This window comes from Salvia splendens, chromosome 20 (assembly GCF_004379255.2).
Source record: "Salvia splendens isolate huo1 chromosome 20, SspV2, whole genome shotgun sequence".
NCBI classification, from domain to species: domain Eukaryota; kingdom Viridiplantae; phylum Streptophyta; class Magnoliopsida; order Lamiales; family Lamiaceae; genus Salvia; species Salvia splendens.
Window position 1 is genome coordinate 21,659,908 of NC_056051.1, and position 13,566 is coordinate 21,673,473.

A 13,566-nucleotide genomic window follows, 5' to 3' on the forward strand; every position below is an offset into this window, starting at 1 on the left:
TTTCTATTTTTATTCAATAATTGGAGTATACTAACGTTTTATTTTGTAAACTTAAATCATTTAAGTTTAATCTAAACTAAAAAAACATCTTTCTTGGGGGAAAAAAGGAATATATTAGAGCATCTTTAAGGGGAAAGGTATATTGAGAAGGTATATTTCTCATTTACATTCTCAAAAAGGTTATTATACATTCTTAAAAAGTAATGAACTCCAAGAAAAGAAGTAAATTAAAAAAGCAAACAAAATAATTAACTTTATACATATTCTATCAAGAAGATGTAAACATACCTTCTCAAAATGAAAGAAGTATAATAACTCCTCAAATACCATTTCCTTTATTTAGAGCATGAAATTTTATGAAAAAGAGATATGGTAATTATTTCTCTTTAAATCTCTATTTACCCTCTCCCTTACAGATGCTCTTAGGGGAATGCAGTAGGCCCTAGGCCCTGAGTATTTTTTTTTATTTCAATGATTGCGTTGGTGGGAAATCAGGTGAATTTATTAAATTTATTCTCCTAGCCTAGAATCGATCAGTCCTACTAAAATAAAATTATACTGCAATACAAACTTATTTTAGTAATTATTCATAAAATAATAATAATAATAATGATAAATTAATAGTGTTAGTTAGTACTCCTATTGATTATTAATTGATATACTAGTATTTACTTATTTTTCCATCAATATTATTTTTAAAAAAGGAAATATCATTGAACTTGTGAAAAGTCTCAATCGGTTCATCATTTCTGGTAATAATGATGATCGAGTTTGAGTGGCCAATGTTATCACGGTTGCTATATTTACTGAACTGAGTGGTGACAAAATTTAGTGAGTTTCACTAGTTTAATTCCTCGGATTTTAATAATAATGATAAGACAAGAAAAGGTTTACTAGTATTAGATTGAAACAGAAAAAGTGTAAAGTTTAGACAATAATTAAGAATAAATCTTTATCCACTTTTTTCATCTACGATTTGAAAAGTGCCATCATATTTTTAGCCCCTATTATTGACCATGAATGTGGATATGGTGGTACAAGCACTAGTAGGGCCTAAACATAGGAGTAATATATAAAAAAAATGCAACGATCAATTATTCAAACCATCAACATCCTTGTTCCATTAACACTCCTCTTAGCAAATCAACAGCCCTTTCCATACATTTTTTTCTCTTTAAAGCTCATGACTTCTCATTCTCAACTGATTCTAAATCAAAAATCAAATGTAATTATTTGATACTCAACCAATAATTGGGTCTAACCTCACCAATCAAATAAGAAACAAAAACGAGCCACCTATTTTATGAAATAGATATGAGTGTTCCAAATGTCTCGGTTCAACTATGAAACATGTGATAAAACGGGGCCCACTTAAATAATTAGTAATCACATCTCAATAATGAAATAATAAAACCTTAACCCAGCCAAAAAAATGTCATACCGTCTTGATCCTTGTGGTCCAATCTAGATCACGCCCACTTTACTAAACATCAAATAATTCCATCATTACTACTATAATATAAGTATGATCATTTCCACATTTCACCAAGAATTCTTCCATCTTAATACAAACAGCTCAAGAGCAATCATAAGATAAAATAACATCTACTGCATCTCTAACAAATATATACATACTCAATATTGTAGTGATATTTTATAAATTATTAGAATTGGGAGTGTGGTGAATAATGTTGTTCTCCTTGAAGCTGGCTTTCCTCTGAATATGGTCGATTAACCTCTGCGCGCTCAGCACAGCGCTCTCCGGCTGATACCTGTTCTGCCCAAGCTCGCTGGGGGTTTTACGCGTCTTCAAAATCTGAGACATGGACTCAGCTCTCTTTATGATGGACATTTTCCATTCCTGTGACCCCTTGTACGTGTTAGGCACTTTTGTCGAGCGAGGAACGGACGCCATCAGATCATGAAGTTTATGCGCGGTTTTAAACATGCCCCGCCTCTCCAAATCCTCGGTCATTCTCTGATATGTCAGATGTTGAGGAACAATTCCCCTACGGAGCATGTCCACAAACTCAAACACAGCCTCGTCGTACCTCTGCAACTTCCATAGTAAGTGGATGAGCATGGTGCTCGTAGCCAAGTCCAAATCGAATCCCCTACCTCTCATCTCCTTGATCATCTTCGTAGCAAGATCCACCCTTTCATCCCTGCACAACATTTTCACCAGCAGATGATATGTAAATCGATCCTGTTCATACCCTGATTTGATCATTTGATTATAGAGATCCAAGGCCACCTCAGTCTTCCCTACCTTCGACAAGTACTTGAGGAAATAGCCATACGTCGTAGTAGAGGGCAAACACTTGACACTCATCATCATCTTAACAATCTTGCTAGCCTCTACCAGATCCCCAGCCTTGCAGAAGCCCTTCACCAACGAGTTATACGTGGAAAGAGTGGGTCCCATTTCTAAAATCGAGAACCTCTCCAGCATCCCCATCGCCTCCTTCAGCCTTCCAGCTTCTCCCAGTGCATCAATGATGGAGTTATACACAATTGCGTTGGGCTCGACTCCCTCCGCCCTCATCTCATTAACTAACTCAATTGCATTGTCAGGATGACTCATTTGACAAAATCCTTCAACAAGGGTTCCATATGTGACCACATTTGCCTTAACACCGGCCTTCTTCATCTGCACACGGATCCGCTCAGCATGTTTGAGCTTTCCTATGCGGAGCCACCCATTCAGCAGTATGTTATAGATCCTAACAGATGGCAACCAGCTAGGGTCCTTTTCTGTGATCGTATCCAAATACTTTGAGGCTATCCTAACATGCTTTTCTTTGCACAAAGAGTCCAACAGAGTCTCCAACAGATTCTTTCCTGCATTTGAATCGTGAAACGAATCCAAACAGCATATATATTCATACGTTCGAATGGCTGCAAATGGAAGTCCTGTAAATGAAACATGAAGAAACATTACACACCAAAAACAACCAAAATACATTACAGAGATTTATAGGCATAACTCCAACTAGTCTTTATAAGCAACAACAGACACTCACACACAGAGTAACTAAGCTTGACATACATTAGATACAAAAACAGAAAAATAGAACTGAATCAATTTCACAAACACCCCGCAAGCAATATCCTCTAGCGAGAAAGGTGAGGTGAATCATTCCCCTCAATCAAATGAAATAATACCTGCGCGTGCATATCTCCTAATCATGATAACATAAGTATCGAAATTAGGTCTTTCGTTGAGATCTCCTTTAATTTGATCAAGTATAACGCACCAAGCTGAGTCAAATTCCCGGGCTTTACCGAGAGAATCGACCATGGCATTGAAAACGTCCATGGAGAATCTGTAATCGGGGCGCTTTCGGGCCCAATTGAAGAGTGTGAACAGGGGTTTCGGGCTGGAATCAAGTTTTTTGAAGATTCCGAGTAAATGAGCTGGAGTTGGGTAGATTTCGGCCGCGTTGAGGGCCGCTTCGAGGTCGGGACCGGGCTGTAGGGCCGTGTTGCATGCATGATCATTCATGCGTAAAATGCATGCAACACAAGATAGCGAGCTATAAAGGAAGTCGTTGGAAGTTGGGAGTTAAGTAGGAGTTAGTTGCTGTGTAACTAACTCAAGCCAGCTGGCAATCATCACGTGAGATATGACGTGTTGCAGCCAATGAGAGTCGAGCACGTGGATGTTAGTTAGTTAAGTGAGCTAAGATGAAGAGTATAAGTAGAGGAGTTGCTTATTTCTTTCGGTTATGTCGAGTATAGTGTTGAATTGTAAATCGGAGCTTAGATCGTGGATCTAGTTCCTCCTCTTCGTGTGATTGTTTCTATCGTGTAAACTTCTTGTTGATTCAATAATACTGTAGTGTGTGAATGTGATGGCATAAGAGAATAAGAGAAGAGGTGGAGTTGTGACTGCATGCGAAGTGAAGTTCAACTCAAAATGTGGATAGTCAGCTCGGAAGGAGTCCGGCAGCTCGGAAGGAGTCCGGCAGCTCGGAAGGAGTCCGGCAGCTCGGAAGGAGTCCGGTTATCCACGTCAGCTCGGAAGGAGTCCGTTTGAAGTAAGGATCAGGAGTAACAGCACGAGTTTGTTACTAGAGAATCCAACCTCTCTATGATTCTGTTGTAACCATTCACATATAAAAGCAGTCGACGCACACACACATACAAGTTAGTTAGCTCAATCATTTTTCTCATTCTTGTTGTATTCATCAAGAGCTTCTTGCGGTTTTGCTCATTGAATAATCAAGAGATAGTAGATAGATTGAGAGATTGTAATCTTGAGAGTGGAGTGAATAAAGATCCATTTTGTTGTCCGTGGACGTAGATCATCTTTGATCGAACCACGTAAATCCTTGGTGTGTTTTAGTCCATCGCGTTATTGTTGTGTTTGTCGAGCTTCAAACCGTAACAACTGGCGCCGTCTGTGGGAAGCGGAGCGATGGCGACGACGAAATTGGAAACCGAGAAATTCACCGGGCGCAACGACTTCGGGTTATGGCGCATCAAGATGAAGGCCGTCCTTGTGCAGCAGGGTCTGGCGGAGGCGCTGAAGCCTATCGATAAAGATGCTGCAGTGGTGGAAGAGGATCCGAAAGCTGCGATCAAAAGGCAGGAGATGCTTGATCGCGCGCATAGCGCAATTATTCTCTGCTTGGGGGATAAGGTTTTGCGCGAGGTGGCCAAGGAGAAGACTGCCGCTGATGTGTGGTCTAAATTGGAGAACTTGTACATGACGAAATCTTTGGCAAATCGGCTGTTCATGAAGCAGAAACTATACTCCTATCGATTTCTTGAAGAAAGGGGCGTAGAGGAGCAGCTGGAGGAATTCAACAAGGCCATTGATGACCTTGAAAATATTGATGTGAGTTTAGTTGATGAAGATAAAGCTATTCTCCTTCTTAATGTTTTGCCAAAGTCTTTTGATCATTTGAAGGATGCGATGTTGTATGGCCGGGAGAAAACCATCACTCTTGATGAAGTGCAATCGGTTTTGAGAGCCAAACAATTGCAGAAATCCACCATCAAATCCACCACTGATCATTCAGCAGAAGCCTTGAATGTCAGATTCAAAGGCAAGAAGCCCATGCAGAAAACCAAGAATGCAAAGGCTAAGTATCAGGGGAGTAAAGATCCTCAGAAAAGGGAAACTAGGGAATGTTTCTACTGCAAAAAGCCGGGACACTTAAAGAAAAATTGTCATTCCTGGAAGAAGAAGGTTGCTGAGGAGCAGAATGGTGCAAACGAGGCAGATATTGCTGAAGATCTGGAAATGCCTCAGATAATGAATGTAGTTGAGCAAGACATTGGCAACTCTTGGATTATGGACTCGGGATGCAGTTTTCATATGAGTCCTCACAAGTCGTGGTTCTTGAATCTAACCAAGAGTGATGGCACCGTTCTGCTAGGCAACAACCAAATCTGCCAAGTGAAGGGAATAGGAGACATCAAGATCCGAAATGAAGATGGCTCCTCTCTGATTCTTACTCAGGTAAGGTATATACCTGAGGTTAAAAGAAATCTGGTGTCCCTTGGTGTTCTTGAAGCAAAGGGGTGTGTGTTCATGTCAAAAGCTGGGGAGATGATAGTGTCCAAAGGAGGCAAGGAATTGTTGAAGGCAACAAGAATCAACACCCTCTATTATTTGCTTGGTGAGACTGAAGTCAGTTCACAGGTAAATGCTGCTACTAGCTGTGACTTGGATTTATGGCATAGGAGGCTCGGGCATGTCTCAGAGAAGGGCCTGAAAGAGCTCATCAAAAGGGGATTGATAAGATCTGGAACTCAGCAGAATCTGACAAGCTGTGAGGATTGTGCATTAGGAAAGAGCAAGAAGCTTCCATATCAGAAAGGTATTCATACTTCTTCCTCTCCACTTGATTATGCACATTCAGATTTGTGGGGGCCTTCACCTACTGTTTCTGAGGGAGGAGGGAGGTATTTTATGTCAATTATAGATGACTATTCAAGAAGAGTTTGGATATACATCTTGAAAGAAAAATCTCAAGCTTTTCTAAAATTCAAAGTTTGGTGCTCTGAAGTTGAATTGGAAAAGGGCAGATCCCTCAAGTGTTTGAGAACTGATAATGGATTAGAGTTTCTTTCGAATGAGTTTCAGAGTTATTGTGCTCAAAAGGGCATTAGAAGACACAGAACAGTGCCTAACAATCCCCAACAAAATGGCACTGCTGAGAGGATGAATAAAACATTATTGGAGAGAGTTAGGTGCATGATTCTTGGCTCGGGTGTTCCTAAGAGATTCTGGGGAGAGGCAGTGACAACAGCAGCAGTCTTGATCAACAAATGCCCCAGCTCAGCTATTGATTTTGATACCCCGGATTACAGATGGTATGGCAGGGACAGCAGCTACTGCCAGCTTAGGAGTTTTGGGTGTGCTGCATATGCACACATAAAGCAAAGCAAGCTTGAAGCTAGGGCCTTAAGGTGCATTATGTTGGGGTATCAGCCTGGTGTGAAGGGCTATAGGCTATGGTCCATTGAGCCCGGGAATCACAAATTGGTGATAAGTAGAGATGTCAAGTTTGATGAAGGCAAGATGCCATTCTCTGAGATTAAGCAACCTGCAGCAGGTATCTCTGATTATGGTGGTACTTCGACTGAGGAGGAGCTGGGCAGAATGCATGGTAATGATGATGATCAGTCACAAGAAGGAGCAGAGGAGCCAGCTCCAGTAGCTGCTGAGGGTCCTATTCCAGAAAATAATGAAGAGCCAGCTCCAGTAGCTCAAAATCTTGATAACTATTTGCTTGCAAGAGATAGGCCAAGGAGAGTACAGAAGCTACCTACAAGATACAGCCAAGCTGATATGATATACTATGCTTTGTGTGTTGCTGAAGAGATAGAGTATTCAGAGCCACTGACCTATGCAGAAGCCATCAAGAGCAAGGAGAAAGAAGCATGGAAGAAGGCCATGATTGATGAAATAAAATCCTTGTTGAAGAATGGAACATGGATCCTTGTAAAGAGATCTGATCTGCAAAAGCCCATTGGATGTAAATGGATTTTCAAAAGAAAGGTGGAGGTCACTGGAATTGAGAAGCTTAGATACAAAGCAAGGCTCGTAGCTAAAGGGTACTCACAAAAGGAAGGCATAGACTTCAATGAAGTCTTCTCTCCGGTGGTAAAGCATGCTTCTATCAGAATCTTGATGGCTCTCACAGCACAACTCGACTGGGAATTACACCAAATGGATGTAAAAACAGCTTTCTTACATGGGAGCCTTGAGGAGAAGATTTACATGCTTCAACCAGAGGGTTTCATAGCTCCGGGTGATGAGGATAAGGTGTGTCTCCTCAAAAGGAGTCTATATGGTCTGAAGCAGTCAAGTCGACAGTGGTATCTCAAATTTGATGAAGAGATGCACAAGCTGGGATTTATAAAGTCCAAGTTTGATGGATGTGTGTACATCAGATACAGGAATCAGGGAGCTGTGGCATGGTTATTGCTGTATGTAGATGACATGCTCATAGCTAGCCCTGATATCAAGGAAGTAGACTGCATAAAGAGGCAACTCAGCTCAGTGTTTGAGATGAAGGATCTTGGTTGTGCCCAAAGAATCCTTGGCATTGACATTGTCAGGGATAGGAAGTCTAAGAGGCTGTGGCTGATGCAAGGAGATTATCTTGGGAGGATGTTGAAGAAGTATCAGATGCATGAGTCGAAAGGTGTCTCAACTCTTCTGAGCCAGCAGTTCAAGCTCTCTGGAAACCAAGCACCTAAGGATGATCAAGAGAAGAAGCAAATGGACATGATCCCATACTCAAACATTGTGGGCAGCCTCATGTACACTATGGTGTGTACTAGGCCGGACATAGCTCAAGCAACGAGTGTAGTTAGCAGGTATATGAGCAATCCGGGCAGAAGCCACTGGCAGGCTGTGAAATGGCTGATGAGATATGCTAAACAATCTCAGGGCATTGGCATTGTGTATGGAGGAGTGGATGATGTGGGATCCGAGCCCTTGGTGGGATTTTGTGACTCAGATTATGCTGCTAATCTGGATAATAGAAAATCACAATCCGGTTATATCTTCACTCTATTTGGTTCAGCCATCTCTTGGAAGTCTGGATTGCAGTCAGTGGTGGCCCTCTCCACCACAGAGGCCGAGTACATTTCACTCACAGAAGCAGTTAAGGAGTGTAAATGGCTAAAGGGGATCCTTGAGGATTTCGGTGTGAAGCAGAAGGCTGTGGAGATCAACTGTGACAGCAGTGGTGCTTTGTGCCTTGCAAAGCATCAAGTATTCCATGAAAGAAGCAAGCACATTGACGTGCGTATGCATTTTGTCAGAGACGAAGTTGACAAGGGAGAAGTTAAAGTGGTGAAGATCAGCACAGACCACAACCCAGCCGACATGCTCACAAAACCATTACCAACTGCCAAGTTCAACTATTGTCAGGAGTTGGTAAATATGGTTGAGAAATGAATGCAAGGAAAGGTTGACAGCAAAGTGTTTCTATGCTTCACATTCAAGGTGGAGATTTGTAGTGTGTGAATGTGATGGCATAAGAGAATAAGAGAAGAGGTGGAGTTGTGACTGCATGCGAAGTGAAGTTCAACTCAAAAATGTGGATAGTCAGCTCGGAAGGAGTCCGGCAGCTCGGAAGGAGTCCGGCAGCTCGGAAGGAGTCCGGCAGCTCGGAAGGAGTCCGGTTATCCACGTCAGCTCGGAAGGAGTCCGTTTGAAGTAAGGATCAGGAGTAACAGCACGAGTTTGTTACTAGAGAATCCAACCTCTCTATGATTTTGTTGTAACCATTCACATATAAAAGCAGTCGACGCACACACACATACAAGTTAGTTAGCTCAATCATTTTTCTCATTCTTGTTGTATTCATCAAGAGCTTCTTGCGGTTTTGCTCATTGAATAATCAAGAGATAGTAGATAGATTGAGAGATTGTAATCTTGAGAGTGGAGTGAATAAAGATCCATTTTGTTGTCCGTGGACGTAGATCATCTTTGATCGAACCACGTAAATCCTTGGTGTGTTTTAGTCCATCGCGTTATTGTTGTGTTTGTCGAGCTTCAAACCGTAACAAATACGATCCTCGATTGTTCATTCAAGAGTTGCTTTGCGTATTATCGCTGAGTTCGGCAGTGACGAACTAAGAGAGGGAGACCGAGAAGAAGTCACTGAGTTCGGCAGTGACGAGCTAAGATAGGGAGACCGCGAAGAAGTCATTGAGTTCGGCAGTGGCGAGCTAATATAGGGAAGCTACGAGCTCGGATCGTAACAAGTGGTATCCAGAGCAGTCGATCTCCGGAAACTGGAACGGTGACGCGAGGCGCTGAAATGGAGAAGAAAATGGCGGAATTGATGGATCAGAAGTTAAGTGAGCGTGATCAAGTCATTCATGAGCAGGAAATCCAAATTTTGGAATTGAGGCAAGCAATCGCTACGATTAATTTGCAGAATCAGAAAAACAACGCAGCAATGGATAATGGTGAAGGAAGTAGCGAAGGAAAATCAGATTGGGGAAGATCTACTCGATATGAGTTTCCTAAATTTGATGGTGAAGGATTTGAAGGTTGGATGATGAGAGCTGAATATTTTTTTCAAGTAGCAAGGGTACCAGAGGCGGAGAAAGTAAAGGTAGCAGCAATTCATATGGAAGGAAAAGCTCTCCAATGGCATAGAGGATTTTTGACTCTACATGGAAATGAGGCGTATGTTGATTGGAGATATTACATCTCGTGCGTAGCAGCTCGCTTTGGAGCTCATGCTTTTGAGGATCCGCTTGCAGATCTGAGGAATCTCAAACAAAAAGGTACGCTACAATCATACATGGATACTTTTGATGAGTTGTATCCGAGAGCTAGTATAAGAGAGGATCAAGCACTTAGTTTTTTCTTATCTGGACTTATTGATGAACTACAAATGCCAGTGAGAATGTTTAAACCTAAGAGCTTGGCTGAGGCTTACTCATTAGCTAAATTGCAAGAACTAACTGTGAAGGCTTTAGGAATTAAGCCTAAGGTGATGCAGAGTAATGTGTATTCTAATAGCAGTTATTACTCGAGTAGTAAGCCTCTGGCAGTCACCACTAATAGTAAACCTGTGGTGAATACTAACAATTGGAGTGGAGGTAATAAGGAGCCTAATCGTTTGGGTGGTGTTAGAGCTAGCACTAATCTATCACCCAAAGAAATGGATGAAAAAAGAGCTAGGAATGAGTGTTTCTGGTGCACTGAAAAATTCACTCCTAATCATCAATGTTCTAAGAGGAAATTTTATGTTATACAACTGATTGAGCTGGGAGACACAGCAGAAAGTGAGGAACAAGCAGATTTGGCAGATGAAACAAGGGATGGTGAAGAACCGGATCTCCAGCTGTCTTTACATGCTGTTTGGGGTAAGAATGGACCTCAACTGATGAGGATTAGGGGAATCTGTCAGAAAAAGGCTTTAAAGATCTTAATTGATACTGGGAGTACTCATAACTTCTTGAGTTCCAGAGTAGCTAAAAAGATTAAGTGTGAACTCACTGCAGTGAGCTCTAAGGCTGTAGAGGTTGCTAATGGACAACTACTGCAATGCAATCAGAAATGTAGTAACCTTGAGTGGGAAATGCAGGGAGCAACATTTCAAGCTGAGGTCTATCTTATTCATTTAGAAACTTATGATTTGATATTGGGTGGTGCTTGGTTGTCTACCTTGGGTGAGATTACATGGGATTTCAACAAGCTGACTATGCAATTCAAATTATCTGGTGCGGTTGTGAAGTTGCAAGGAGAGCTATGGTCACCAAAATCTGATCAATTACATTGTTTACATATCTGCAACCTGCAAGAAAAAGATGAAAATGAAAGAAAGATCAGCCAGCTGATGCCTTCAATAGAAGAGGAAATTTCCTTCTGTTATGAGATCAGTACAGAGGAAATATGGCCAGAACTTAAACTGATATTGGATGAGAATGAAGCCATATTTGCAGAGCCAAGTTCATTACCACCACCGAGGGAGCAAGATCACAAAATCATTTTGAAAGAGGGGTCTAATGCGGTCAACATAAGGCCCTATAAATATGCTTCCAAACAGAAAGATATCATTGAAACTATGATTGATGAAATGCTGAAATCTGGAGTTATAAGGCATAGTGAGAGTTCCTTTGCTAGCCCTATTGTTTTAGTCAAGAAGAAGGACTCATCATGGCGCATGTGTGTGGATTATAGAGCTTTAAATGCTATCACGGTTAAGGATAAATATCCTATACCGGTTATTGAGGAGCTTTTGGATGAGTTGGGTGGGGCTACTTGGTTTTCTAAAATTGATCTACGGTCTGGCTATTGGCAAGTTCGAATGAGGCTGGAGGACATCCATAAAACAGCCTTCAAACTCACTCCGGTCACTATGAATTTTTAGTGATGCCATTTGGATTAACAAATGCTCCGGCCACCTTTCAAAACTTGATGAATTCTGTCTTCAGAGAGCATTTGAGGAAATTTATTTTGGTTTTCTTTGATGACATCTTGATCTATAGCAAAAGTAAGGAAGACCATGAGTTTCACTTGAAGGCTGTGATGAACTTAATGAAGCAGCACAGCCTTCTAGCTAAGAAGTCTAAATGTAGTTTTGGGTGTAGAAGGGTGGAATACTTGGGACATGTCATTTCTGCTGATGGTGTTGCTACTGATGAAGCCAAGATAGCAGCGGTTAAGAATTGGCCAAGACCAAAAACGATTAAACATGTTAGAAGCTTCTTGGGTTTAACTGGATATTATAGGCGATTTGTATACAATTATGGAGTCATTGCTAAACCATTGATAGAGGTGACAAAAGGTGCTGCATTTAGTTGGCCTGAGGAAGCACAAGAGGCTTTTGATAAATTAAAAAGTGCTATGATATCTGCACCAGTTTTAGCTTTACCCGATTTCTCTAAGGAGTTTGTAGTTGAAACAGACGCATCTGGAGTGGGTATTGGTGCTGTACTAATGCAGGAGAAACATCCTATAGCTTTTATCAGCAAAGCCTTAACTCCTAAACATCAAGCCCTGTCTGTGTATGAAAAAGAACTCTTGGCTATCTTGATGGCAGTAAAAAAATGGTATTACTACCTGCAATGTAGGAGGTTTATAATCCTAACTGATCATCAGAGCCTCAAATATTTGGTTGAGCAGAAGTTGACAACTCCAACTCAACAAGCTTGGATGACAAAACTTATGCAATTCGATTATGAGATAAGGTACAAGAAAGGATGTGATAATGCAGTGGCTGATGCCTTATCTAGGGTGCCAGAATCTATGATATTTGCTCTAACTTCTCTTATAATTCCCTTGGAATTAATTGAGCAGATTAAGGAATCTTGGAAAGCAGATCAACAAATTCAATTAATTTTGAATGCAAAACAGACTGATACTACTTCTCACCCTAAATTTAGCTGGAAAAATGGTGAGTTAAGGAGAAATGGCAGACTTGTAGTTGGAAATGATGTATTCTTGAAGGCCAAAATTCTAACTATATTCCATGAGTCTGCAACAGCTGGCCATTCGGGTGTGTTGGGAACTTACAAGAGGATCTCTGCCTTGTGTTATTGGCCTAAAATGATGAAGGATGTTAAAGAATTTGTGAGGATGTGTGTGACTTGCCAAAGATATAAACCAAGCACTACTTCCCCGGCTGGATTACTTCAACCCCTGCCTATGCCTGCTGCAATTTTTACTGATATCACTATGGATTTCATAGAGGCTTTACCTACTTCGCATGGAAAAGACACTATATTTGTGGTGGTAGACCGGTTGAGTAAGTATGCTCATTTTATGGCTTTGTCCCATCCTTTTACAGCCAAGAAAGTAGCAGAAATATTCATGGATTTTGTTTTCAAATTACATGGCATGCCTGCTAAAATTGTGAGTGATCGAGGTGCTGTGTTTGTGGGAGCTTTCTGGAAGGAGTTTATGACTTTATTGGGTGTGGAATTGCTATATTCTACAGCCTATCACCCTGAGACCGATGGACAATCTGAGGTTGTTAATAGATGTTTACAATGTTATTTGAGATGCTCTATGGGAGAGAAACCACACTCTTGGGTTCAATGGCTGGGATTAGCCGAATATTGGTACAACACTACTTATCACTCGAGTATTCGGATGACTCCCTTTGAAGCATTATATGGATTTCCACCTCCTTTACATGTCCCATACCTACCTGGGGATTCAGATATTGAAGCTATAGACATTGCTTTGAGAGATAGAGAGGAGATGATTGTCATATTAAAGAAAAATATTGAGAAAGCTGCAGCAAGAATGAAGAAACAAGCTGATCTTCATCGTTTTGACAGAGAGTTTCAGATTGGTGATTGGGTTTGGCTGAAGCTTCAAGACTATAGGCAGAAATCTATTCGGGGCAAACACCACAAGTTCGAAGCTAAGTTTTTTGGACCATATCAGATCGTGGATAGAATGGGGAAGGTAGCTTATAAGCTGAATTTACCCTCATCAGCTGCTATACATGATGTCTTTCATGTTTCATTACTGAAGCCCGCTGCACCTCCTCTCGGGCCTATTTCAGATCTACCATCTACATCTCATATCAATGATGCTATACCACAAGCGATTCTGGATAGAAAAAT

General features: G+C 41.1%; 1 protein-coding gene across 1 annotated transcript; it reads right to left on the reverse strand.

Annotated features, from left to right (window-relative positions):
- Positions 1–1,560: 1,560 nt before the first annotated feature.
- LOC121782267 (pentatricopeptide repeat-containing protein At5g11310, mitochondrial-like) lies at positions 1,561–3,830 on the reverse strand. Its single transcript, XM_042180028.1, has 2 exons — positions 3,166–3,830; positions 1,561–2,913 (listed from the first exon to the last, which is right to left on the reverse strand). The coding sequence occupies exons 1-2, from the start codon at positions 3,503–3,505 to the stop codon at positions 1,655–1,657; spliced, it is 1,599 nt and encodes a 532-aa protein (XP_042035962.1). The 5' UTR covers positions 3,506–3,830; the 3' UTR covers positions 1,561–1,654.
- Positions 3,831–13,566: the final 9,736 nt, after the last annotated feature.